Source organism: Mus caroli, unplaced genomic scaffold (genome assembly GCF_978045245.1).
Source record: "Mus caroli unplaced genomic scaffold, Mus_caroli_1 scaffold_8, whole genome shotgun sequence".
Lineage (NCBI taxonomy): Eukaryota > Metazoa > Chordata > Mammalia > Rodentia > Muridae > Mus > Mus caroli.
Window position 1 is genome coordinate 114,435,358 of NW_028227263.1, and position 26,503 is coordinate 114,461,860.

At 50.3% G+C, this 26,503-nt stretch overlaps 1 protein-coding gene across 2 annotated transcripts; it reads right to left on the reverse strand.

Moving 5' to 3' along the window:
• Positions 1-7,637: 7,637 nt before the first annotated feature.
• Sbsn (suprabasin) lies at positions 7,638-12,226 on the reverse strand. Of its 2 annotated transcripts, none has more exons than XM_085841893.1 (4): positions 10,250-12,226; positions 8,880-8,963; positions 8,715-8,759; positions 7,638-7,794 (listed from the first exon to the last, which is right to left on the reverse strand). In XM_085841893.1, exons 1-4 carry the CDS (start codon positions 12,173-12,175, stop codon positions 7,771-7,773), a joined length of 2,079 nt encoding a protein of 692 aa, XP_085698019.1. In that variant the 5' UTR covers positions 12,176-12,226; the 3' UTR covers positions 7,638-7,770. The 2 variants fall into 2 exon arrangements, with proteins under 2 accessions (XP_085698019.1, XP_085698020.1); XM_085841894.1 differs by having other exon boundaries at positions 10,246-12,226.
• Positions 12,227-26,503: the final 14,277 nt, after the last annotated feature.

Genomic DNA, 26,503 nt, shown 5'->3' on the forward strand with positions numbered 1-26,503 from the left:
GGGAGGGGACAGAATAAGATGAGACGGATGCAAAAGTGTTCCAGTTGCCTAACCCCAGGAATTTGGGGCACAGGGTGGGGACAGGAGCATCTGAGGAGATAGGTGTTGCTGTCTTTTGGAGGCGGCAGGGTGGGGGTACTTAGGAAGCAGGGCTCAAAAACAGGTGAGACCCCAAGGGTATGAAGAGAGCAAAGCCACAGGAGAGAGGACCCATCCCAGGTAAGCCAGCATGCACTGGGGCACAAAGACTGGAAAGAGGTGACCATTTCCAGCTCCCATCTTTCTCCTGGCATGCCTCTACCTGCAGGTGCCTGTCCTCTCACACATCCACAGTGCAGCTAGACATTGGGAATTCTGGGGCTGTGGTTAAGTTCTGAGGTTCTGGGTACCCCAGTGTTGAAAGAGTGGCATACCTCTGTTAGTGACAAGGAAGGGTTCAGGCAGCTGTCATTGAGAGTTCAGGAGCCCAGGGTGCGGAGCAGGGGAATTGGGTGGGTCAGTCACCCTCAGGGGAAGAGTAGGCGGGAAGACCAGGGGAGGGAGAAGCTGACCTAGACACCCATCCTGTTTACCTGCATGGAAAGACATGTGTGCCTGTAAGAGCTCACAGCCACTGTACTGCTGCTTGCTCACCGCCCGCAGCCTTCCAGGGGCCAGGGCAGCCCTGGTGAAGAAAGAGGGATCAGTACAAGATCACACACATACACACACACACACACACACACACACACACACACACACACACACACGCACACACTGGTACTCATGGCCCTCACCACCGGTCACAGTTCCAATGGGGGAACCCAGGCATCCTCCCCATATCTTGTCCCTGTTCGACAAGTGTGACTGCTTCTCTGTTCCCAGGAGCCCCGGGCCCTCCCACTTGGAACCGACTTGTAACACTGGGCTTCATCACCTAGTTAGGAGGGGCCAGTTTCCATCTACCTTTCTCAACGTCTCTCAGTCAGTCTCTCCCCACCCCAACACCCGCACCCCAGCTTGTAACATCTAACACTTCTCTGCATATAAACACCATTCCTGACTGTCCCTGACTCCCACCTCCCTGCTGTTCCATTGCTGGTGTTTTAGTGATGGTAATAATAGTAATAATAATAACAATATTATCATCATTATCATTATTATTGTCATCAAGCTCCAGTTTGTCAAAGGCTTTCTCTATGCCCAGGCTCCTAGCTTCCACATAGAATCATCTAACCCTAAAAGAAGACTCTTTATTATCCCCATTTAGAGATGTAGACACTGTGGCTCAGAGAACACAGACTGACTGTAGCTGAACTAAGAGCCGAGCCCAGACCCGCCTCTGGCAGAGCCTGAGCTCCTGAGCCTTATCTGTCACTTCAGAGTGTCACACCAACCCTGGCTTGTCTAGATAGAACTAATTTTGGTTTTGCTCTGGAGCAATGTAGGAAGAGAGGATGCAGGAGGAAATCTGGGTCCCCAGACTGAGTGCCAGAGCCTCTAGTCCCTGATCCCACTCATGGGTTGGGTAGAAGAGAAACTCAGGACAGTGCTCACTGGCTTAAAAGCTCTTTCGTGGTTAATCTGGCCAGGCTTCATTCACTTCCTGGTCCTGCAGCCTGCCCTGACCCATCTCCATCGGTACTTAATTCCTATATACCAGCTTTCTTTGAGGCTATTATAAGAGCCCAACACGGTGGCAACACATCCCAGCACTTAGAAAGTTGAGTCAGGAGAATCACTAGTTCAAGACCAGCCCAGGCTACATAACAAGACCCAATCTCAAACAAACAACAATGACAAAGATTGTTATAGGAAAACATTTTAGGAGTTGGCAAGATGGCTTAGCAGGTAAAGGCACTTGCCACGAAGGCTAACCATCTGAATTTGATCCTCTGACCTCACATGGAGGATTGAAAGCGGTCCTCTGATTTCCACACATACACCATGGTGCACACACACAGGAGAGATAGAGATACACGATGATGATGGTGATGATGTAAAAAAATAAACAAAATATATCATTCATAAAATAAGAAACAATGATCCTAAGAACATATTATGAGGGGAAAAAAAACAGAGAAAAGTAAACAATAGCATTTTTCGTAGCTAGCTGCATGATCCTAAGAACATATTACGAGGGGGAAAAAAAAAACAGAGAAAAGTAAACAATAGCATTTTTCGTAGCTAGCTGCAGTTCCTCTGTGTGTGTGTGTGTGTGTGTGTGTGTGTGTGTGTGTGTGTGTGTGTGTGTGTGTGTGTGATAAAGGAAGGTTAGCTAGAGAAAGGTTAGGAGTGCCTGATGCTCTTCCAGAGGACCTCAGTTCAGTTCCCAGCACTCACTTCAAGTAGCTCAAAAGCGCCTTTAACTCCAGCTTCAGGGGAGGAATGGTAGCTTGTCCATTCCTCAGCAGATAGCTCCATCTTAGCCATTTACACAGGGTTAGCACTGCTGAATTCAGGGCATATTAATAGTAACAATAACAAAACGACGGGAGGATGAGAGGTAGGGCTTGTGCTCAGTTGACGGGAGTAACGTGGTAGAAACAATCAAATTACATTGTATTTTTTCAGGACCAATGGAAACTCTGTTTCCCCAAAGTCTGGCGATTAAACAAAAGCCAGCATTCCTCCTGTACTTGTGAAGTTGGTTCCCCTCTACCAAAGGAGTCACAGCGGTAGCTGGCAGAAGGGACAAATGGCTGTCTGTGGTGCCTACTAGCACACCAAAGCACATGCTGGCCGCCAGGCTCCCTTGGTATCTCAAGTACCTAGTTCTTCTCACCTTCCCCTCCCCTAGACTTCCTCCAGCTCAGGAGCTTCTCCTCCTCCAGCTACTCAGGCTCCCTATAGCCCTGCTATGAGCTTTCTCTTTGTCCTGTCTTCTGCCCTCTCCTTCTTGCCCCCACACACTTTCTCTTGGTCCCACCATGTCTCCCCTCCCCACGCTGCTCCTGCAAACCATAGTCAGCTGCTGTGGACTCTCTCTTCTCTTTATTACCCTACTGAAACTTATCAAGTGGTGGTCAGAACTGTAAAGAAAAGTACAATTGGGGAGTGTCAATAGAGAAGATAAAGCTGGTGTTTTCAGCCTTAAGGATAATCGGGGAGAGTTCCTTCAGATCAACTGGTAGGCAGACATCTACAGGAAGAAAACACGCCATCACGGGGTAGAGAGTCTTCAAACAGGCAACGCGCCACGGCCCAGGACAGAAACCTGCTTACTCTACTCAAAGACCACAGTGGCTGGAGCAGGCAGGAAACAAGAGGTGCTAACTTAGAAAGCAGAGGAAGACAAGGAATTTGAGGATTGTGGTGAGGACTTTGGCTTTGGGGACAGCTGCTCACAGAGCTGCTTTAGGAAGCCCTCTGGGGTGGGGAATGCGTAGAGACCAGAGGGCAGACCTCAGGGGGAAGGGGAGACTGGCAGAGTATAGCAGGAAGATAGCCTTGGGTCAGGAATCTATTCCCTGCCACATCCTGTTCCTCTACAGGAACCTTCAGTATTCACTCATGGAACTGTGATCCTTCCTTCTCTTCAGTAAAGACAGGCAGATGTGGAGCTCAGCTTCAGCAAGCACAGGAAGGGCTTTAAACAGTGGACCTCGGGCCCCAGAAAGGGCACCCTGAAGCAGCAGAACTTGGTGACCTGATGAGATGTAGTCTTGGTAATTGTTATTGTTCTTGATGGATTTTTTTTCTTTTTTTTTTTTTTTGTTTTTGTTTTTGTTTTTTCCAGACAGGGTTTCTCTGTATAGCCCTGGCTGTCCTGGAACTCACTTTGTAGACCTGGCTGGCCTCGAACTCAGAAATCCGCCTGCCTCTGCCTCCCGAGTGCTGAGATTAAAGATGTGCGCCACCACGCCCGGCCTGATGATTTTTTATTTTTTGTTTTGATTTACTTGTTTTAAAGCATTTAGTGTGTGTGTGTGTGTGTCTGTCTGTCTGTCTGTCTGTCTGTCTGTGTGTGTGTGTCTGTGTGTGTGCACGTCTGTGTGTGTGCACACGAAGAGCTCAGAGGACACTGTGGGGGAGTTGTTTCTCTCCTTCCACCATGTGGGTCCTAGGGATTGATTTTAGGTCATCAGATTTGGCAACAAGAGTCTTTACCTGCTGAGCCATCTCACCGGTCCCAATTTTATATTTTGAAACATGGTATTATAACATAGTCCAGGCTGGCCTGGAACTCACTACATAGAACAGGCTAGCCTCAAACTCATACTTTTTCTTCTTCCTTAGCTCTATAATCCCTAAAGCCATGGTTTCAGACAGGTGACACCACACTCTGGCTTATATTTGTGTGGTACACACACACACACACACACACACAGCCCCACTTGCTTCAGGTCACAGGAAGGCAGGCTGCCTATCAGATAGCCATGACTAGCAGGAAAGGGCTCCCATCTGCTAGCTGGGTGGCCTTAGGCCACTCTCTCCCTCTTCTCCATCATCTGTGAGGGGATAATGATGGTGCCTGCCTCCTGGTACTTGTGAAGACATAATGAATCATATCTATAAAGCGCTTAGCACAGACCCAGGAAGGACCCATAAAAGGTGGCAGTGAGCAGGGAGGTCCCACCCAAATTCCTCATCCTGTTCTTAGGCATATGCAGAAACTGGCTCTTCCTCTGTTGCTCCCTGGCCTGGCTCCACCCTTCCCAGCAGAGTGTTTCTTGCTCACTCTCATTCCATGGCCTGACCCCAGTTAGCTCATGTGTCAGACATTTGGGTCTGGCCTTGACCTCACCACTGAATCTCCGAGGGGGGTGGTGAGTGTCATACAAGTAACATTTGTGGTATAGTTACAAATTGCCACAGGCACCATGACGGACAAAATCAGAGTGTCAGGAGAGAGAATGACAACTGGGGGGCGTGGTCAAGGCAGCTGTGGACAATCCAGCAGAGGGCAGCAAATCGGGCTCTCTCCCAGGCAAGAGGGGCTTGGGAGTTGGAACCCTCAGGGCTGTTCTGTAAGCAAACAGGTGAGAGAAATAGTCAATGTGAAAGAGGGGTGAGGGAGGGAAGGAGGGAGGGAGGGAGGGAGGGAGGGAGGGAGGGAGGAAGGAAGGAAGGAAGGAAGGAAGGAAGGAAGGAAGGAAGGAAGGAAGGAAGGAAGGAAGGAAGGAAGGAAGGAAACTGTCAAGATAGCTCAGTGTGAATAAGGGGGCTAGCTGCCCAGCTTCAGTTCAATCCCAGACCCCCAAGCGGCAGAGGGAATCATCTCTGGCAAAGTTGTCCTCTGCCGCCTTCCATACCCAGATCAAGGCAGCAGTGCACATGTGCATGGGCACACACCCACACAACACACACACATAAATGCATAGATACATAAATAAATGTAGTCTTTAAAATAGCCGTTGCAAGCTTTTACTTGGTAAAAGAGCACTTGAATACTGCCTTTGGAAAGCAGGAGCTGTAGGGCACCTCCCAGAAGGGCCTGGCCCATCACCATCAGTCCAGCACAGAGCTGGTCATCGAGTGTCTGGCATATTTCTGCTTACCAAAGTGCATCTCACAGATCTCTGCGGCATGTTTTGAAATGGACTAAAAGAAATATATATAGCTGATGGCACATGCCTGCAATTCCAGCAATCAGGATATAGAAGTAGGACAATAGGAGTTTCTGTTGTGGTTACCATGATCCATGTTGATTTGAAACGAGGTAGGACTACATAGATAGCACCAATGGCCTTGGGCTTGCCCTGATTGATGATCCTGCCTCTGGCCCCTGAGCACGGGATAGGTATGATAGGTATGTACCACTATACCCAGCAAGAATTAAGGGCTTAAGGCAATGCCTATTAGAAGAGATAGAGAAAGAAGAGGAGAGCCTATTAGAAGAATGAGGGGAGGAGGAGAGAGGAGGGGAGGAGGGGAGGAAGAAGAGGAGAAGCAGCAACAGAGCTGCTTAAGCATGTGCTCTTAATCCCAGCACTCCGGAGGCAGAGGCAGGCAGATCTCTGTGAGTTCCAGGGCAGCCTGGTGACCTGACTTTGATTCTGAGGCCCACATGGTGGAATAAGAGAGCAGACACCCGTAAGTTGTCCTCTGACCTCCACACAAGTATGGTGTAGCATGCACATGCCCACACACAAACACATGCAAACATAAATACGTGCATGTTTTCATTTTTGTTTTGTGAAGGTTGTTCTGAGACTGGATGGCCCGGTGTGTACTCAAGCAAGTTTAAGACGATAATGGGGGGATCTGAGGGGTGAGGTCACCACTGCTGCAAAATCTTTTCATCCTCTTGTCTGAAACACTTTCAAAATCTTTCAGATGTTATACATGATAATACCCAAAAAATAAAATAAAATAAAAGACAATGTCTCCCTGGCTGGCCTGGAAACAAACTATGTAGACCAGGCTGACCTCAAACTCAAGAGATCTGCCTGTCTCTGCCTCCAGGGTACTGAGATTAAAGGTTTAAGCCACCTCTACAAAAACAGAGGAGAAAGGGGCCTTAACTATCTGGGATATTATTGCCTCTATCGTGCAAATGTAGGCTTCTCTGTGTACTGTGTTGCTTAGTCTTTAAGGGGCTGTTTCCTGCTGGCCCATCTCTCTGTAACTCAGTTACAGCCGAGGCTTTTCATGGTCTAAGGTCTGCCCCGGCAAAGCCGCAAAGCCAAATTCCCTGGTGCAAACACCCTGTCTCAGCCTCTGCCCAGTGGGTGGAGCTGAGGAACTGGAAACAGACTGCCGCCTTTGCCTGTTCACACCTCCTCTGATTGACACTAGAGAAGGCAATCCTATAGGCAGCTTCCCCTGGACTCTGCGGCTGTGGTTGGGACTTGGGAACAGCAGGGAGACCATGAGAAGTGTGAGGTAGCATCCTATGTGGAGCTGAATAGTGCTCAGGTGCAGGCCTATCGCTTCTGGTGAAAAGTCCCCAGTGTGCCCTCGCCCCAAGGAATCCCCCTGCATCCAACAGGGGTAACACAGGCTTTTGTGCTCAAACAGGTTCGAGGCTTTGGGCAATCCCTGTGGTTGGCACACGCTGGCTGCCTTTGTCATCCCTCTGTGCCTGAGCAGTTCAGGGACCTAAAGCCTTCTGAGTCGCTCTTCCATCCGTTAGAGACTCTCTCACCTGAGCCTCCTTCCACTCTCTGCTTTCCCTGAGAAACCCTTCCACTTATCCGGTGCTCTCCCCCAGTTGGCTGCCTCACCCTCTCCAGCTAAACAGAAGGCTCGAAGCTCCCAGACTGTTTCTTTCTGTCCACTGACTGACCACTGTTTTCCAATAGCACAAGCCTCCCTCCACGGGAGTCCTTAGTACTTGGGGATAATAACACATCTTTTACCTAACTGGGTGGTTGGAGGATTCGGTGAGATCATGACTGGAAAGCACCCAGTGTGTCTCCATTGCACAACAGACACAGGCTGCCATTGTTTCCAACCTGGCCACCACACATACTGCCAGTGGTTGCTTCCCTTCCTAGTCAGCTGAGCACAAACACTGCACATTAGCCAAGGGTAGCTTGCCTCTGGGAACTGCCCTCTTCAAGCTAATCATCCTGAAGTCTCCAGCTCTTTCCATCCTATACAGCAAGTTCCTAGACCCTTCCATTAAGTGACAAGAGGATGTACAAGCCTGCCACCCCACCTCTGCCTATCCTTCTCTAAGAAGCACAGTGAGCCACGATGAAAAGGGAGAGTATGTTCAAGTTTATTCACAAAGCTCAAAGCAGCCCTTTCAAGGACACCCAGGAAGCTCTCCCCAAGCCCCCGCTCCTCTGGGTCGGTTCAGCTGGTGTGACAACCGGAGCGTTCTGTTGCCTGGGCATCAGTTTAGGGCATGGTGGCGGCGATACTCTGAAAGAGAGAGGAAAGGTGTTAAATACATGGCCACAGGGCCTAAGATCTGGGCTCCTGTTTCACCCCTGAGAAGTGATAGAGAGACCAGCTATTTACCTTGGAATGATGGGGATCCACCTCCCTCAGGGAGACCAGCTTGGGGTGGGTATTCTACAGAAGAAGCCCTGTGTGTCGCACCTCAGAGAACCCTCTGCTACTCTGAGTTGGAGGTGTGACAAACCCTGGATTCTGGGCTTTAAGTCCAGGGAGAAGATAACAGCAGTTGCTGTTCAATCATCAAGACCCAAATTTGGATCCCGGCACCCACTTCATGTAGCTCACAAATACCTGTAACTCTAGCTGCAAGGGATCCAAAACATAGTGTACACACACACACACACACACACACACACACACACACACACACACATATGATTTCAAATGTTTAAAAAAAGAAAAAGACAAAGCCAAAGCTAGAGAAAGGACCAGACTTTTATAGGGATTTACAATCTCAGCCTGGCAGAGAACGAGCTGACAAACCAAAGTGCCACTACTCAGTGCACCCACGCAAAGCAGCAGGGCAGGGGAGCAGAGGCATTCACAGGAAGGCCAAAAAGAAGGGAAGGCAGTTAGCCACTGGGAATGGGAGGAGAGATGGTGAGGAGCCCAGATGAGCATGGGAGAGACAGTTTCAGTATCCCCACCCTCCCTGGCTCCCAGATGCTTCAGTGCCCTAGAGGTGATTTCTGTCAGCTGATGTTTGTTAGTTGGGACTGGAAAGTGCCCAAAAGCTGCAAGTGAGTGACGAAAGGCCAGAGCAGAGCTGGGAGAACTGGTTGGATGGTCTCTACAGAGGCTGAGTCTGTCCAACCGGATGCTGACTGCAAGAAGGCTATGGGAAGGGAATTCAAGGGGACTGGGGATTATGCAGCACTCACCCTCCACAGAGCTGGGAAGTTGATAAATGGCTTGTTGACCGAGGCCTGGAATTCAAGGACAAAGCAAGTCATCAACCTTTAACCAACCACTATCCTTGGGAGAACCTCAAGTAGCCTCCACTCCCCTCTCCTGGCTCCAAACCCATGTTACACCCAGAGACTCACCCCAGATACTACTGTAGTGGTTGCGGCCCCTCCGTGCTGGCCTCCGTGCTGGCCTCCGTACCCGCCTTGACCTTGATGAGACCCCTGTTGACAAACCCAGATCATTACTACCACCCTTTGAGGGTCTTCCTCATCCCTTTTCACCAGGAACCTGCCCCTTCTAATATGACTGGGTCTGGAGTGGGAGCCTAGCTAAACCGCAGGGCTCCCCATTCATGATCCTGAGAGACAACCCAGTGCCCCGGCTGCTAAGCTGATTAGGAGAGTTGGACAGAACTCCAGGAAGGATGTCTGCCTCTTATGGACTAGGAAATGTTTCTATCTTGCAGAAGAAGGACTCAAAGGACCCACACAAATACCTAGAACCATCATTCACCCTCAGCCCTGATTTTTAATCACTTGCTACAATGTAGCCTCAAGCCTAACTCAGCTCATTCTTGCTCTTGAGCCCAGAACATCACTCAGCATAGGCCACACCTACCCCATGGCACTCCACCCACAAAGGCTCTTGACCCTCTTCCAGAGTCCACTTGGGTGTCTCATTCAGGGTCCTATTCTCCACTCAGGATTCTCTTTAGTCCCCTCCTCCCCACCCAGCCCTCCATGGCTCCTTCCAGGCAGCAGATGTGGCTCTGGGCTCTGAGACCTGGATCCATCCTTGGGGTGGTATCCCAGCTTTCTGATCTCAGTGACTCTTCACTCAAGAGTATGGAGAACTGGGAACTGGGCTGTGCAGGAGTCAGCCTGCTACCCGATGGACCATCCCAGGTATCTCCTTGTTGCCTGCTCTGCTGCAGCTTACCTGGTCTCCGGCATCTGTTCCCTCTACAAATATGGGCATGAGGGTACCCCAGAAGCTCACTCGCCACCCAGTCAGAAAGGCAAAGGAAGAGCTGCATCTCATGCACTGAGCACTCTCCATTGACCTCAGCAAGTCCCCCTGGCCTCTCTGAGCCTTAGTTTCCTTATCTAAATGTTAGAGTCAGCGCCCTCACGCCTCTTGACCACCTCAGAGGCTTGCTACAAGGACAGAACACAGCAGAGCCTGTCACCAAAGCTTCTCCCCAACTGTGGGTTTTCTCAGCCGCTATCGGTTTGTACAATGTCTGGGAACTATTTCCTGGTCCCAGGAGAGAGAACAGGTTAGGTTCCCTCATGTAGGATGGGCCCGATAGCAGGACTAGGTCCCTTTCACCTTGTCTCAGGGGAAGCTTTGCAGACAAGATGGTCTAAACCAGCTGGCCACCAGCTCTGTAGTAATGGAGGTGGAGAAGGAAGGTAGGAAACCCAGTGTTATGGCTTCCCAAAGGTTTAGCCTCTTCCCTCCCACAACCCCCTTCTCCCCAGTTTCCCCACCTCTGTTCACCTACATTCAGCAGCTGGTTGGCCTCCTTGCTGGCTTGGTTGACCCCATTATGAACATCTTGCTGCAGCCTGTTCATTTCCTGGCCAGCAGCATGGTGGACACCTTGGCCAAGCTTCTCCGCTTCCTTCTCGGCCTGGCCAGCAGCATAGTTGACCCCTTGGCCAGCTTTCTGTGTCTCCTTCCCGGCCTGGTTGACCCCAGTTTGGACCCCATGGGCCACTTTTTCTGCTTCCTTTTGACCCTGGTTGACCCCAGTTTGGACCCCATGGGCCACTTTTTCTGCTTCCTTTTGACCCTGGTTGACCCCAGTTTGGACCCCGTGGGCCACTTTTTCTGCTTCCTTTTCAGCCTGGTTGACTCCATTCTGTACCCCATGGGACACTTTTTCTGCTTCCTTTTGAGCCTGGTTGACTCCATTCTGTACCCCATGGGCCACTTTTTCTGCTTCCTTTTGAGCCTGGTTGACTCCATTCTGTACCCCATGGGCCACTTTTTCTGCTTCCTTTTCAGCCTGTTTAATAGTATGGCGGACACCCTGGCCAAACTTCTCCATCTCCTCCCCAGCCTGGCTGACCCCAGGACGCATTACTTTGTCTCCTTCTTGCCAAGTCTGCCCCGCAGCATAATAACCATGCCCGTGACCAAACTGCTGTGCCTCCATTGCAGCATGGCTAAGTCCCTGACCAGCCCCTTGCACCAGTCTGCCTCCCTCTCTCCCACCCTGACCAAAAGCATGGTGGGCCCCCTGACCAAACTTCTCTGCCATATTTCCGCCCTCACCAAAAGCATGGTGGGCCCCCTGACCAAACTTCTCTGCCATATTTCCGCCCTCACCAAAAGCATGGTGGGCCCCCTGACCAAACTTCTCTGCCATATTTCCGCCCTCACCAAAAGCATGGTGGGCCCCCTGACCAAACTTCTCTGCCATATTTCCGCCCTCACCGAAAGCATGGTGGGCCCCCTGACCAAACTTCTCTGCCATATTTCCGCCCTCACCAAAAGCATGGTGGGCCCCCTGACCAAACTTCTCTGCCATATTTCCGCCCTCACCAAAAGCATGGTGGGCCCCCTGACCAAACTTCTCTGCCACATTCCCGCCCTCACCAAAAGCATGGTGGGCCCCCTGACCAAACTTCTCTGCCATATTCCCGCCCTGACCAAAAGCATGGTGGGTCCCGTGACCAAACTTGTCTGCCATATTTCCGCCCTGACCAAAAGCATGGTGGGTTTCATGACCTAACTTCTCTGCCACATTCCCACCCTGACCAAAAGCATGGTGGGTTTCATGACCTAACTTCTCTGCCACATTCCCACCCTGACCAAAAGCATGGTGGGTCCCGTGACCAAACTTGTCTGCCACATTCCCACCCTGACCAAAAGCATGGTGGGTCCCGTGACCAAACTTGTCTGCCACATTCCCACCCTGACCAAAAGCATGGTGGGTCCCGTGACCAAACTTGTCTGCCACATTCCCACCCTGACCAAAAGCATGGTGGGACCCCTGACCAAACTTCCCTGCTTCACTGCCCCCCTGGCTGACCCCATGATGGATGATTTTGTTTGTCTCCTTCCCAACCTGTCCAGCGGCGTGGTTGACCCCATGGGCAAACTTCTCTGCTTCCTTTCCTGCGTGTCCGATGCCACTGTTGATGTCATGGGCTACTTTGTCCAAGCCATGTTCCACGTTCTTGCCAGCCTGGCTGCCCATGTTGCTGAGTTCATCAAAAATTTTTTCCACTTCCCTTCCAGCTTGAGTGATTCCATTATTGATGCCTTCAAGGGCCTTGCCCACCTCTCTCTCTGCATTGCTCAGCCCTCGGCTGAACCCTTCTATGACCTTCTCAACGGGATCCTCATGGGCTGCCCGGGCAGGCAGAGTCCCCAGGAGCACTAAGAGGCAGCAGGAGCTGAGCAAACTGACAAGATCCATGTTGTTGGGAAGGCAGGGAGGATGCAGAGAGGAGCCGGGGAGCGAGGCCGCTATTTATCCTTCACCCCCCTCCCTCTTCCCCACCCCTCATGACTCAATCCCTCCTGTGAGGCTCTGACTTCGGTCCAGTCAGGGGGGTGTTTCCCAGAGATATTTGGGATTGAGCAATTAAGAGGAGGAGGAGGAGGAGGAGGAGGAGACAGGATGATTCATGGACAAGATCCTTGCCTCTGCTCTTTAACCTGCTCAGGCCCTCCACCCCAGTAGGGTTCTGCCCTGCCCAGCCCCTCCTGTTTTCCTCTCTCTCCCACTGGCCATCCTCCTTCCTTTTGAACCCACCTTCAGGCACCCTCCATCCCTAACCACCCTGTCAGCCCTCTTAGAGGGTTTGCTCTACAGGATAACTCTGGAAGAGTGGAAAGCAGACAGGGAGAAGAGGACCCTCCACCCCCACCCCGAGGAGCTGAAGGAGTTGCCTGGTTTTGTCTTTGGAGTCCCCTCTCCCACCTCTCTCTCTGCTCCAGTTACATGGCCTTTGTCCGAGCTCCTCAGCCCTCCACCCCGCCCCCCATGGCTGTCTGGCGACTTTTCATGTGCCTGGAAGCCAGAGTGTGACCCAGCTGCCTCCACTCACTCCACACCTGGCTCAAATGGCCAGCATGTCAGAAAGCCCTTCCTGACCATGCCCCAGGCAGTGTGGTGTGACAGGTATGACAATTGTGTTCTGTGATGTCACCCTTCTGATTCTATAGACCTTGTTGCAATCTGAAATTGTTTTTAATTTTTAAGTGTGTCTCCCCTCCTAGACTGTTCACTTCTAGCTATCGGGCCCTTCGTTCTGGATACTGCTATGACCCCAGTTCACGAGATATTAACTGAGGCCCAGTAACTATAGTCATAGATGGAGCTCATGGATGGGTTAGAAGCTAAGAAAAGAAGACGAGCCTGGACCCACCTCACAGCATGCTGGGGAGAAGGGGTAACTGGGTCCCCAAAGCTACATAGGGTCTCTTGGGGAGGGCCTCAAATTTTGGAACCGGGATCACATGTTCATGACAGAATCCAGGCCTCTCCTCCCAGTCCCTGGGCAAGGGCTGGGGGCTGATTGCCATGAGCTGAGAAAGGACGCAGTGGTACCTGAAAAGCCGGTTGAGGCAGCCCTAGGGAGAGGCTTGGAGACCTGGTGGAGCAGAAGCTGCCTCAGACATGTGGGCTGGGGGCCAGGACCTTCTCCTTCCTTCTCTGCTCCCCTGGGGCCTCCAGGGCCCTGACCTGAAGCCCCAAGCATTGTACTGATGACTCCGAGTATGGGGGACGCAGATGCAAGCCTGGCCTGGGGCTAAAGTCTGGCATTAGACAGAAGGGCAGGTAATGCATCCTCCGCAGTATGTCTACCTGGGGGATAGTCTAGAAGGAGGCAAACAGGTGTGTGTGTGTGTGTGTGTGTGTGTGTGTGTGTGTGTGTGTGTGTGTGTAGATATTTAGGTTTTAATGCCAACAGTGAGGCTGAGCAAAGAGGGAGCAGTGGAACATTCAGGCATGGAGGAATGCGGGTGTGCACAGTGGAGGAGGTAGTTATCTGTGTGGGTGCCCAGGTGTGGCTGAGAACCAGCACGTGTTGTCAACTTCAAACCAGAGCATGAGGTGGTCCCCTCAAAGAAGCAATAGCCACACCCAGAACCAAACATTCCAGAACCAGGGACCCAGGAGCATGGGCCTTCCCCACTCTGACAGATGACAGCAGAGGCAGCTAACTGGACCACTCTGCAAAGTGACTCTCTTTCCCAGGTTCACACTCCCTCAGGAGCATCCCACATCCCTTAATGACACAGAGACAGAGGCCAGGCAGAGAAGGGAGCCAGGAACATGGAGGTAGGGGTGTCAGAATCCTGGTCCACACCAAGATAGATAGGTTCGGCTTACCCTTTTAAAAAGATATCCTATTTTTTCTATGTTTTGTTGTGATAGGGTCTCTTGTAGCCCAGAATGGCCTGGAACCCACTATGTACCTGAGGCTGGCCTTGAACTCTTGATCTTCTGGGACTGCAGCAGGCATGCACCAGCACTCTGTATTTTCTCCTCCACCCTTCTCTCCCTCCACTGGCCCCTCTCCTCAGCTTTCTGTCACCATTTGCCAATGGATTCATGACTTCTCACCTTTCTCCTTATCAGAAAAGTCAGTGGAAGAAACTCAGACTCTAGGATATCATGTCACTTCATGTCAGAGTGCCCCCAAAGATGTAGTGTATGTTCAAACAGGATGTTCACCCATTCAAGGGTGTCATAGTGAGAGCCTTACCCAGAAGGCCCTCTACAGAGGGACTGCCTGGGGCTTCCTAGCTCAGACTAGCATCTACCACAGTTAGAAAAGCAGATACAACACTGTATATGTTTCTGTTCCCTGGTATCTGGCAGATCTACCCATAAAATTGATCTAAACCAGACGTTGGGAGAAGAGCTCGTGACTCTACTTCCTCTCTTGCTATTAATCAGGTTTGTCACTTCTAACATTGGATTTGGGGGGGGAGTTATTGGTCCTTTGGTTTTTTTTTTTTTTTAATTGTTTAGGCTACACAATACAAGTCCAGGATGACCTCAAACTCATGGCAATCTACTCATGGCAGCCTCAGCACCCCAAGTACTAGGATTACAGGCATGAACCACCATGCCCACCTCTGGGTGGGGGGTGTTTTGATGTTTCTGACCTTGGTTTTATGAGACAGGATCTCTGCCTGTAGTTTAGGCTAGCACAGAACTCTTCATCTGCCTGCCGCAGCCTCACAGGGGCTGGGGTGACACGTGTGCCACCATACAAAAGAAAACTTTGCCCAATAGCATCTGGGTGGCCCACCGCATACATCCTGCTTTCTCACCCATGCTAGGCAAATGTTTGTCACAAGGCTCTTTATATCCTAGACTTTTTTTTTTTTTTTTTTTTTTTTTTTTGGTTTTTCGAGACAGGGTTTCTCTGTGTAGCCCTGGCTGTCCTGGCACTCACTATCCTAGACTTTTTTAAAAAAACTTTTTTTTCATTTTTATTTTTGAGACAGGGTCTCACTTTGTAGGTCTTGCTATCCTAGAACTCACTATGTTGACCAGGTTGGCCTCAAACTCCCGGGATCTGCTTGCCTCTGCCTTCCAAGTGCTAAGGGTAAAGACATGTGCCAGAAAACCAAGACCTTTTAAAATGTTTTTATTTTGAGACTAGGTGGCCAGGCTGGCCTTGAACTCACTCTGTAGCCCAGATAGGCATTGATCTATGATCCTCCTACGTCAGCCTCCAAGTAGCTGCGATTACAGATCCATGCCTGTCTCTTCCAATTTATTTTCAATTTAGCTCTCCAGAGCCTTGCCAACCCGTCTCATGGCCAGTTCTTGCATGATCTGGTTCTTGCTTTGGCTTTATGAAACAGGCTCTCTGTATGTAGCCCATGGAAAGCTTCCATGGAGGCTTGGGGAAGGACAAGGTTATGCCATTGTATGAGTTTTGGGCTTCCACCCTTCTCTCTAGGATAGTGACTCCTTTCTGTAGCTAAGCCTCACACCCCGTTGGTCACAGCTGCGTGTCAACCGGCCCTGCAGGTAAAGGCATCTGTTAGTCATAGGAGGTCATGTGAGCCCTGGGCTTGAGGGGACATTTTTCACTTGCTTTTTTTCTAGACACTTCCTGAAAGCCTGCTTTGTAAGCTTCACATGGTGGCTGTAATCCCAGCATCTAGGAGGCTGAGCCAGAGGATCATAGCAATTTAGAGGCCAGCCTCAGCTACATAGTGTGATCTTGTCTCAAGAAATGCAGAAGAGTGGGCCTGAAGAGGAGGCTCAGTGGGTAGGAGTGTGGACTACTCTTGCAGAGGACCTGAATTTAGTTCCCAGCATCCACATGGGTCCATCTGTAACTCCAGCTCCAGAGGGCTCAGCGCCCTCTTCTGGCCTCCTAAGACGCCCAGAATTGCACATGGTGCACAGACATGCAGGCAGGCCAAACACTTGGACACATAAAATAAGTATTGTTTTAAAAGAAGGAGGAGGCCCAGTTTGTATCAGATGCTGTTCTAGATGCTGAGACACAGCTGTGGATACTGCACCCCTCTAGGATACACAGTCAGTGAGGGTGACATGCAACAGGACACAGGGAGGTGCTAAACACAGGAAAACTCCAAGGAAAAGAACAGACCACTGTGGGGAGACATGGCTTAGAGGTTGCTTCAAGACTGATGATGAGAGACTACATAAGAGCTGACAAGCTGGCTCAGCAGGTAATGGGTGATTGCTGCAAAGCCTGAATAACTGAGTTCAATCCCGGACCGCATGGGATGGAAGGAGAGAACCAACTCCCACAAGGTGTTCTCTGGCCTCCACACAGAGATATGGGGGAAGAATAAATACAATTAAAATAACCCCAGGGAGTGTCTGAATGGAAGAAAACTTGCCTAGCCTGCCCAAGGCCCTGGATTCAATTTCCAGCAAAGAAGGGAAATTAAAGGAAAAACATTGAGGGAGTGTGGGTGTGGGTGTGGGTGTGTGGGGGGAACCAGGTGTTTTTGTCATGCATATAGAGACACACCTGACTTACCTGTGCTTCCTAGATACTGCAGGGAAGGGTTTGTTTGTTCTTAATAATTTTATTTTTTATTTTATGTGTATGGCTATTTTGCCCGAATGTATGTCTGTGTGTACCTGGGGCCTGTGGAGGCCAGAACAGGACATCTGATACCCTGGGACTAGAGTTATAGAAGATTGTGAACTGCCAGGTGGGTGCTGAGAATCGAACCCAGGTCCTCTGAAAGAGCATTAAACAGTCTTAACCACTGAGCCATCTCTCCAGTTCCTTGTTTGTTTGGATACAGGCTATCACTGTGTAGTCCAGGCTAGCCTATGTAGTCCAGACTAGATCCAAGTTGGCCTCCTGCATCAGGTACTTATCTACTTGATCTTTTTTATAAATTGAACATCAGTGCCACCCCAGTGTCAGCTGCTCCTGCTCCAGCCCCAGCTCTTCAACAGCACAGACGGCCGGGAGCAGTTGTCAGCAGTCGTATGGTTTAAGGTATGTGTGAGCAGGAGTGGGGTTCCATGGCAGAGCACATGATGAAAACCTGGATTCAATCCCCAGGATCCTCCTACACCAGCCAAGGGTAAGAAGCAAGCTGTGCACATCACATAGGTTACATGTTTATTATAACAGAAAATTTATTAGGCATAATGGCTAAGTGCTCCATGACTCAACCTCAAGCTAAAACTTAAAAATAAAAAAGGTATTGTTATTTTTACTCTATTTTATTTACACATGTATTTTAAATGTTTAGTGCAAGTATGTGGGGCATAGATCTGGAAAGGCAGAGAAAATCCAAACCCTGGAAATCTCAAAAATTGAGATTAGAATCTTATCCTGAGGCCAGCATGAGTGGAGATAACTCCTTCCCTGTTTCTGTTCCTGCCTCAGAGCTCGTAACCCATAACCCCGAGACCTCCAGCCAGGCAGTCACAGGTAGACAGTCATATAGCACAGCACCCGGAATTCGTCCCCAAGGAAACGAGGCATCTCTGGAGCCAATGACCTTTCCCCCTCCCTGGATAGTCTCATGCCCTTCTCTAAAACTTTACCTATAAAACCCCTGGTTCGACGAAATAAACTGTGTAGGTTCAAGGCCACCCCAAATGAAGAAATATGAACAAGCTGAGATCATCTCAGAGAGCCGCTTCATTAAAGATAGTCAGAGAAGGCCTTTGCCTAAGAGTCATAGCACGGAGATTCTTGGAGAAGCAACCTCCAACCCGGAAGATGACAGTAGAAGACACAGAACCACAATATTCTTCCCTGACCCTGCTTCACCCCTCCCGCCCTGGAGGGGAAAGGCAGACTGCAGACCCCACCTACTCCAGACGTCAGAATCCAGACACCCTCGAGAGGAAAGACAGAATCTGGGACCACACAGGTACTTAGGGAGGCCAGATGAAGCTGTCAGCAGTCCTGGAGCTGGAGTCACATAGGGTTGTGATCCACTCCACAGCAGTATTGGAATCTGAACTCGTGTCATCTACAGGAGCAGCAAAGCATCAGAACCCCCAGGCAGAACCTGAACACTGTGGGGGAGGGGGAGGGGAGGCAGGGGAGGGCCTGCAGCTCATCTGGCCGAAATACTTGCATCATTTCCGTGGCCTAAAATGGGAGCCATAATATTGGGAAAGTGTTTTTATTTGAAAGTTTAGTTAGCTCAAGAATATTTAAAAGTTGCAAATTATAAAGTATAAAATGAAAACTAGTGGAAATTTGCTTTCCTTAATAAAAAAAAAAAAATGGGCAAGGCAAATGTGTTCTATTGACGGTCTGTGTAAGTTCTGAGTTAAACACAGAGCTGAGGACAGTCCAGCTAGGTGCTCCATGCGTGACAACCTCTGCATTCAGTCCCCAGGACCCACAAAGTAAATGGAAGGAAGGAGCTTACTCCTCTGACCACACACACACACACAAACATACGCACACACACACACAAACACACTCACACACACACACTCACACACACACACTCACACACGCGCGCGCACACACACACACACACACACGCACACACACACACACTCACACACACACACACACTCACACACACATACACACACAGGATAGATTAATGTCATTTAAAATGTTTTAACTGTCTCACACTTGAAGTCAGTGGGACATAAAATAAACATAGCCCCACCCTTCTGGAGATTGTAGCCCTTCTTATTGAGGCTGGGTCTCTTCTCTTGCTTCTGTAGTGCTTGTATACTCCAGGCGAGCTGGCCCACAAGCCTTTTTAGGACTACAGATGAATGCTATCACATCAGACTGTGCATGTGTGTGCATGCGCGTGTGCACACCCATGTGAGTGTATTAATTCTATTTTTATTTTTGTTGCTCTTTATTATTTATATTTATATATTACTTTCATGGTTTTCAATTTTATTTTGATATTTTTGAGAATTCCCAATACGCATAAAATGTTTTGTTCACATCCATCCATCCCTACCTGACCTCCCACTCCTCCCAGACCCCTCTACCTCCCGACCTCTACCAATTTCATGAAAAAAATTTAAAGTTTTTATCTTACATGTGAGTAGCTTTGTCTATGCCAGTGTGTACTACACGGCTGCAGTACATAAAAAGGTGAGAAGAGGGCAGTAGATTCCCTGGATCTGTAGTTAAAGATGGTTGAAAACCACAATGTGGGTACTGGGAACTGAAGCCCAGTCAGCTTAAGCACAGCAAGAGCTCTTGATGGCCGAGCCTTCTCTGCAGTCCGGTGTACTCCTCTATGTATTTGTTTATTTTTAAGCTCACCAGGTTTGTACTGTTATAAGACTCACAAGAGTGGGGTCACATAGTAGTGTTTGCTTTACAATCCTAGCCTAGAACCAACTCTTGCTTCACCGGGAGCCTTCAACTGTCTGCAGCTCCTGAGCCCCTCCCCCACCCATGAGAATGTTGCCAGCCTTGATCTTAGCTGGGAACCAGGCCTGCTGTGAGGTCTGCAGTACAGCTGTCCTATCATGTTCAGGAGAAACTTTTTTGTTGCTGTCCTACCAGACCTGTGGATCTTACAATATTTCCTTCCTCTCCTACACCTTGGTGAGAAGAGCTACTGTTAAATCTGGAAAAACCAGGCAGCCAAGGGGAGATCTGCAAGGGGATTTCTAGGCATTTCCACACACAGGAGGGAGCAAGGGAAACTCCTCAAAGATCCAGGAACAGCATGGAGCAGGTGGACTGAGGAGGGGGGAAGAGAGATGGCAGTCATGAGCTTCTGTGTGAACCTAGTAGGTTCCACTCTAGATACCAGAAGGTGGCCTTGAAATCCTATGTAGGACTCTAGAGCTGGGGAGGGGAGGCTAAGGCTCCTCCCTGCACACCACTCCCTCTGTGATGTCACTGGGCAATGTGACATCATCAGAAGCTCAGGAGCCACTGGGACCTCGGGAGCTTCACACCTCAGTAACACCACGGAGGGGGGCCAAGGCAGCCAGGCCATGAGATCTTAGGCCATGTCGAGACGTGACGTGGTCCTTACCAATGTTACTGTTGTCCAGCTACGGCGGGACCGATGCCCGTGCCCATGCCCATGTCCATGCCCATGCCCTGGTAAGGAGAGTCGTTGGGGGTGGCCCTGGAAAGAGGTGGAAAATGTGGTCTGGGAGTCTCTCCACCCTTCCCCAGGGTGCTTAGAGTCCTGAGACCCTCCTCCACCACAGTACTCTCTACTGGGTGCTCCTGCAGGCACAGGCCAGGGTGGGCCCTTCAGGCCTCTATCCTGTGGGATCCTTCCTCACCCCAGAGAGCTTCTGCGTGGGATGGGGTTGGGGTTGGGAGCTCTGCCCTCAGGACTGCCTGACCTTTGGGTTCTATCAGTGGAGAGGGGAGAAGCAGAGGCCAGGAGGAGGCAGGGAGGCTGGAGAGGGAGAGGAACCCAGGAGCATTTGGGACAGGTCTAGGTGGGTGTGCTCCCCACATTTCATTGATGTCCCTGATGGCCAGGGACAAGGGGGCTGGTAGGCTTGGTCCTCCCTGGGCTGTAGGGAGCAAGGGTGCTTGCAGCCCTAAATGGCGAGGCTGCTCCCTTTACAGGCAAGGGAGGCATGTGTTCACTGAGTCTCACAGCCACCAGGTGAGGCCTGGGTGTTCACTGTCCCCATTCTATGGAGGCCAGCAAAGATCATGAGAGGCCAAACCACTTCCCAGGCTCCCAACCAAGGAAGAAATGGTGGAGCTGGGATTCTCCCAGGGCCTCAGTCTCTGTACAACCTGCTGCCAGCTGCTGGGCAAACCCAGCCAGAGGCTGTTTCAGGTGCTGAAGCCAGAGGAAGCCAGGGCTTCTGGGAGGGCAACCCCCAACTGACCGTGGTGTTCTCGCTTCCCATGAGTGGGTAAGCTTGTGAGCACCCTCCCTGGAAGACACAGCAACAGATGGTGACCAGCAGGGACTTGCCCTGTGCCCACCAGCCTCACTCCCCTGTGTAAAGCGCGGGGAGGGAAGGGCTTGCTGTGCTCTGCATGGCTTCTGAGTGAGGGCAGATAACCACTTGGAACTCTAGAGGAACACATCCCTCTCCCTCCTTCCAGGCTTCCATGAGGCTGTCAGTGTGTCTCAGCACAGGTGGGGGCAGAGGACCAGTGAGGACAGTGGTTTTCTCTCTCCTCCACATGGGAGGAGACCCATGTCCTGACAGACACATGTCTCAGTTGATAGAAGCACCTGGCATCAAGTTGAGGATTTGCATTTTGTCCCTGTGACCCACATGGTGGAAGAAGATACTCCTGCAAGCTCTCCTGACCTACACACACACACACACGTGCGCTCACACACACACGCGCGCGCTCACACACACACACTCTCTCTCTCCATTGGGTGGAAGGAGAGAACAGACTCCTGCAAGTTCTCCTATGACCACACACATACACACACAAACTCAAGCACAATTATCTAAACACACAATACATACTCCCTTACATAAACACCTATGCATACACATATACAACCAATCAATCCATCAACCAATAATATTTTAAAATCCTGAGGGGCTGGGGATGTGGCCCAATTGCAGAAAAGTGTTTAGTATGCCTAAGGCTCTGGGTTCAAACTCCAGGATTGAAAGAAAAAAAAACAGAAAAGGAGGGTGAAGCAAGAGGCTGCTCATATTCGTATCTTCCCTGGGCTCCTGGATATTGCATGAGTGCACAGGTTGTTCGGTTGTTCTGCATAATCCAGTCACGTGGTCTAGGCTGACCAAAACCTCAGCGCCACACTCCTGCTTTCAGCTTTCCTGGAGCTCAGATTTTAGGCATGCACCTTATCACCACCATTTGTTTCTCGGTTTTGTTTTTGTTTTGTTTTAGATAGTACCTAATTATAAATCCCTGCTGGCCATGAACTCATTGTGTTGAACAGGCTGGCCTCAGTCTCACAGAGACCTGCCTCCTGGGTGCTGGCACTAAAGGCATGTACCTGGCGTATCATGTATTTTTTAAGTTAAGGTGCATGTAGGCTGGGGTGTGGCTCTAAGGCAGAACACAAGGTCAGTGCACGTGAGAACCTGGATTCAGTCTCCAATGCATGCCTCTGCCAAGAAAATAAAAACATCCATGTTCTTGGGATTTTTAGTACTAAACCTCTTACATATTTAATACACTATAGCATAATATAAATATAGTTTCTATGTCTGTAGGGTCAGGGAGCAAAGTGTTGAAACCGGACCTGGAACCTAGGCCATTTTAGACAGGTGTGCTACAGATTTCTCTGTGTGTCTATGTGTGTATCTATATATGTATATGCATATGTATCTGTGTGTAACTCTTAGTATACACGCATCTCTCTGTATGTATTTATCTCTGTTTCTGTGTGTGTGTATGCGTGCACATGTGTCTATATGGCACACGGCAGGTGTCTGCAGAGGCAGACAAGCTAAAGGTTAGGAGACACCTGATGTTAAGCGTTGGGAGTAGAAGTCAGGTCTCTGTATGAGCATGTTCTTAACCATCTGACAATCGCTCCAGTCTGGTTGGTTTTAAATTTTCTTATGTCTGAGAGTGCTTGCCTGTATCTAAGTGTGGAACCTGTGCGTACAGCTGCCTGCAGAGGCCAGAAGAGGGCATCAGATCCTCTGGAACTGGAGTTACACAATGTTGTGAACTCCTACATGGGTGCTGGGATCTGAACTAGAGACCTCTGTGAGAGCAACAAGTGCTCTGAACTACTGAGTGGCTCTCCTGTCCCTCACTCTGAGGATTTAATTTCTGGATTCTTAGTGCTTGGGGGCTTGGGGGTGCGAGTGTGTAACAGCACACATACATAGGCCATAATGACCGGTCAGGAGCTGCTGCTGTCTGTAAAGGTGCAGGGACCTGAACTCAGGTTGTCAACTTTGCACAGCAAGGGGGTTTTGCAGGTGAGTTAACTGGAGCCTGCACCAGTTCACAAATCTTGCCTTCAACCACAGGCATTAAGTGAGCTGCCTAAGGCTGTCACTGAGAGGGTAGATCTCAGGGGCCATGCAGCATGAGACACTGGATAAATTCTACAAGTATTTGGGATTTTTGAGGATGTTGAAGATTAAATTCAGAGCTCTCCTGCCTGCTGGGTAAGCCCTCTACCCATTGAGCTGTGTTTCTAGTCCCTTAAAGTTTTAGAATAAACGTTCAAAAAAATTACTTTATCTTATATAAAAGGCAATAACATCACCATTGAAATATCCTCTACACAAAAATTTTTTTTTTGTTTTTTTTTTTTTTGTTTTTGTTTTTCAAGACAGGGTTTCTCTGTATAGCCCTGGCTGTCCTGGAACTCACTTTGTAGACCAGGCTGGCCTCGAACTCAGAAATCCGCCTGCCTCTGCCTCCCGAGTGCTGGGATTAAAGGCGTGCGCCACCACGCCCGGCCACAAAAAATTTAATTCATTTTACCACATATTCTATGACATTTTTATTTATGGAATCAGTTCTTTCTTTTAATTTTTAAATTAAAAAATTGTGTGTGCCTGCAAACTCCAGTCAGGTCAGTGTGTAGGTCTGGGCCACTCATGAGTCATCCTGTCTCTTCTACAAAGTGAGGCAGGCTCTCTTGTTTCTGCAGCATTGTGTACTACTGCCTAGCTGACCCATGAGAGTCTGGCCTTAAAGACCCGAGCCATCACACCTGGCTTTTAAATATATCCTGTTTATTGAAAGCATGAGAGACTCCATACTTGATCATTTTCAACACTGTCTTCTCCCTGCCAACTACCTGGGAGTTTGCCTTGTTTCCTTTTGCTACTCCACTGACTCAATTTGGGCTGTGCATAAGGGGCCTGGGCCATCCATTGGAGCATAGTTGACACCGTTAAAGAAAAGGGATTCTCCCTCCCCCAGAAGTCACCAGCTATCCATAGCTCCCCAGGCAGAGGTGGGTGCGTGTAAGCCTCTACCCTCCATACTGGAAGGCTGAGTGGCATGACCTTGTGCAGTTCTGATGCAGGCAGCTACAGCTGCTGAGTCTCCTCCCACATCACAGGCTTTTATAGGCCATATTTCTGCCTCCCCTTCTGCCGTGATAAGGACCACTTCAGTTACAGACAGCATCTGAGAGGATCCCAAGCCGTCAAGGGGAGACCTGGGAGAGGCTTTCTCATCATTTCCACACACAGGGGAGAGCAAGGGAAACTCCTCAGAGATCCAGGAACAGCATGGAGCAGGTGGACCAGGGGAGGGAGGAAGAGAGATGGCAGCCATGAGCTTCTGTGTGGACCTAGTAGGTTCCACTCTAGATGCCAGAGGGTGGCCATGAAATCCTCAGTGTGGGACTCTCAAAGGCTTCTGGAGAGTGGGCTGAGGACTTTGCCCTGCACACCACTCTCTATGTGATGTCATTGATCAATGTGACATCATCAGAAGCTCAGGAGCCACTGGGACCTCCGGAGCTTCACACCTCAGTAACACCACGGAGGGGGGCCAAGGCAGCCAGGCCATGAGATCTTAGGCCATGTCGAGACGTGACGTGGTCCTTACCAATGTTACTGTTGTCCAGCTACGGCGGGACCGATGCCCGTGCCCATGCCCATGTCCATGCCCATGCCCTGGTAAGGAGAGTCGTTGGGGGTGGCCCTGGAAAGAGGTGGAAAATGTGGTCTGGGAGTCTCTCCACCCTTCCCCAGGGTGCTTAGAGTCCTGAGACCCTCCTCCACCACAGTACTCTCTACTGGGTGCTCCTGCAGGCACAGGCCAGGGTGGGCCCTTCAGGCCTCTATCCTGTGGGATCCTTCCTCACCCCAGAGAGCTTCTGCGTGGGATGGGGTTGGGGTTGGGAGCTCTGCCCTCAGGACTGCCTGACCTTTGGGTTCTATCAGTGGAGAGGGGAGAAGCAGAGGCCAGGAGGAGGCAGGGAGGCTGGAGAGGGAGAGGAACCCAGGAGCATTTGGGACAGGTCTAGGTGGGTGTGCTCCCCACATTTCATTGATGTCCCTGATGGCCAGGGACAAGGGGGCTGGTAGGCTTGGTCCTCCCTGGGCTGTAGGGAGCAAGGGTGCTTGCAGCCCTAAATGGCGAGGCTGCTCCCTTTACAGGCAAGGGAGGCATGTGTTCACTGAGTCTCACAGCCACCAGGTGAGGCCTGGGTGTTCACTGTCCCCATTCTATGGAGGCCAGCAAAGATCATGAGAGGCCAAACCACTTCCCAGGCTCCCAACCAAGGAAGAAATGGTGGAGCTGGGATTCTCCCAGGGCCTCAGTCTCTGTACAACCTGCTGCCAGCTGCTGGGCAAACCCAGCCAGAGGCTGTTTCAGGTGCTGAAGCCAGAGGAAGCCAGGGCTTCTGGGAGGGCAACCCCCAACTGACCGTGGTGTTCTCGCTTCCCATGAGTGGGTAAGCTTGTGAGCACCCTCCCTGGAAGACACAGCAACAGATGGTGACCAGCAGGGACTTGCCCTGTGCCCACCAGCCTCACTCCCCTGTGTAAAGCGCGGGGAGGGAAGGGCTTGCTGTGCTCTGCATGGCTTCTGAGTGAGGGCAGATAACCACTTGGAACTCTAGAGGAACACATCCCTCTCCCTCCTTCCAGGCTTCCATGAGGCTGTCAGTGTGTCTCAGCACAGGTGGGGGCAGAGGACCAGTGAGGACAGTGGTTTTCTCTCTCCTCCACATGGGAGGAGACCCATGTCCTGACAGACACATGTCTCAGTTGATAGAAGCACCTGGCATCAAGTTGAGGATTTGCATTTTGTCCCTGTGACCCACATGGTGGAAGAAGATACTCCTGCAAGCTCTCCTGACCTACACACACACACACACGTGCGCTCACACACACACGCGCGCGCTCACACACACACACTCTCTCTCTCCATTGGGTGGAAGGAGAGAACAGACTCCTGCAAGTTCTCCTATGACCACACACATACACACACAAACTCAAGCACAATTATCTAAACACACAATACATACTCCCTTACATAAACACCTATGCATACACATATACAACCAATCAATCCATCAACCAATAATATTTTAAAATCCTGAGGGGCTGGGGATGTGGCCCAATTGCAGAAAAGTGTTTAGTATGCCTAAGGCTCTGGGTTCAAACTCCAGGATTGAAAGAAAAAAAAACAGAAAAGGAGGGTGAAGCAAGAGGCTGCTCATATTCGTATCTTCCCTGGGCTCCTGGATATTGCATGAGTGCACAGGTTGTTCGGTTGTTCTGCATAATCCAGTCACGTGGTCTAGGCTGACCAAAACCTCAGCGCCACACTCCTGCTTTCAGCTTTCCTGGAGCTCAGATTTTAGGCATGCACCTTATCACCACCATTTGTTTCTCGGTTTTGTTTTTGTTTTG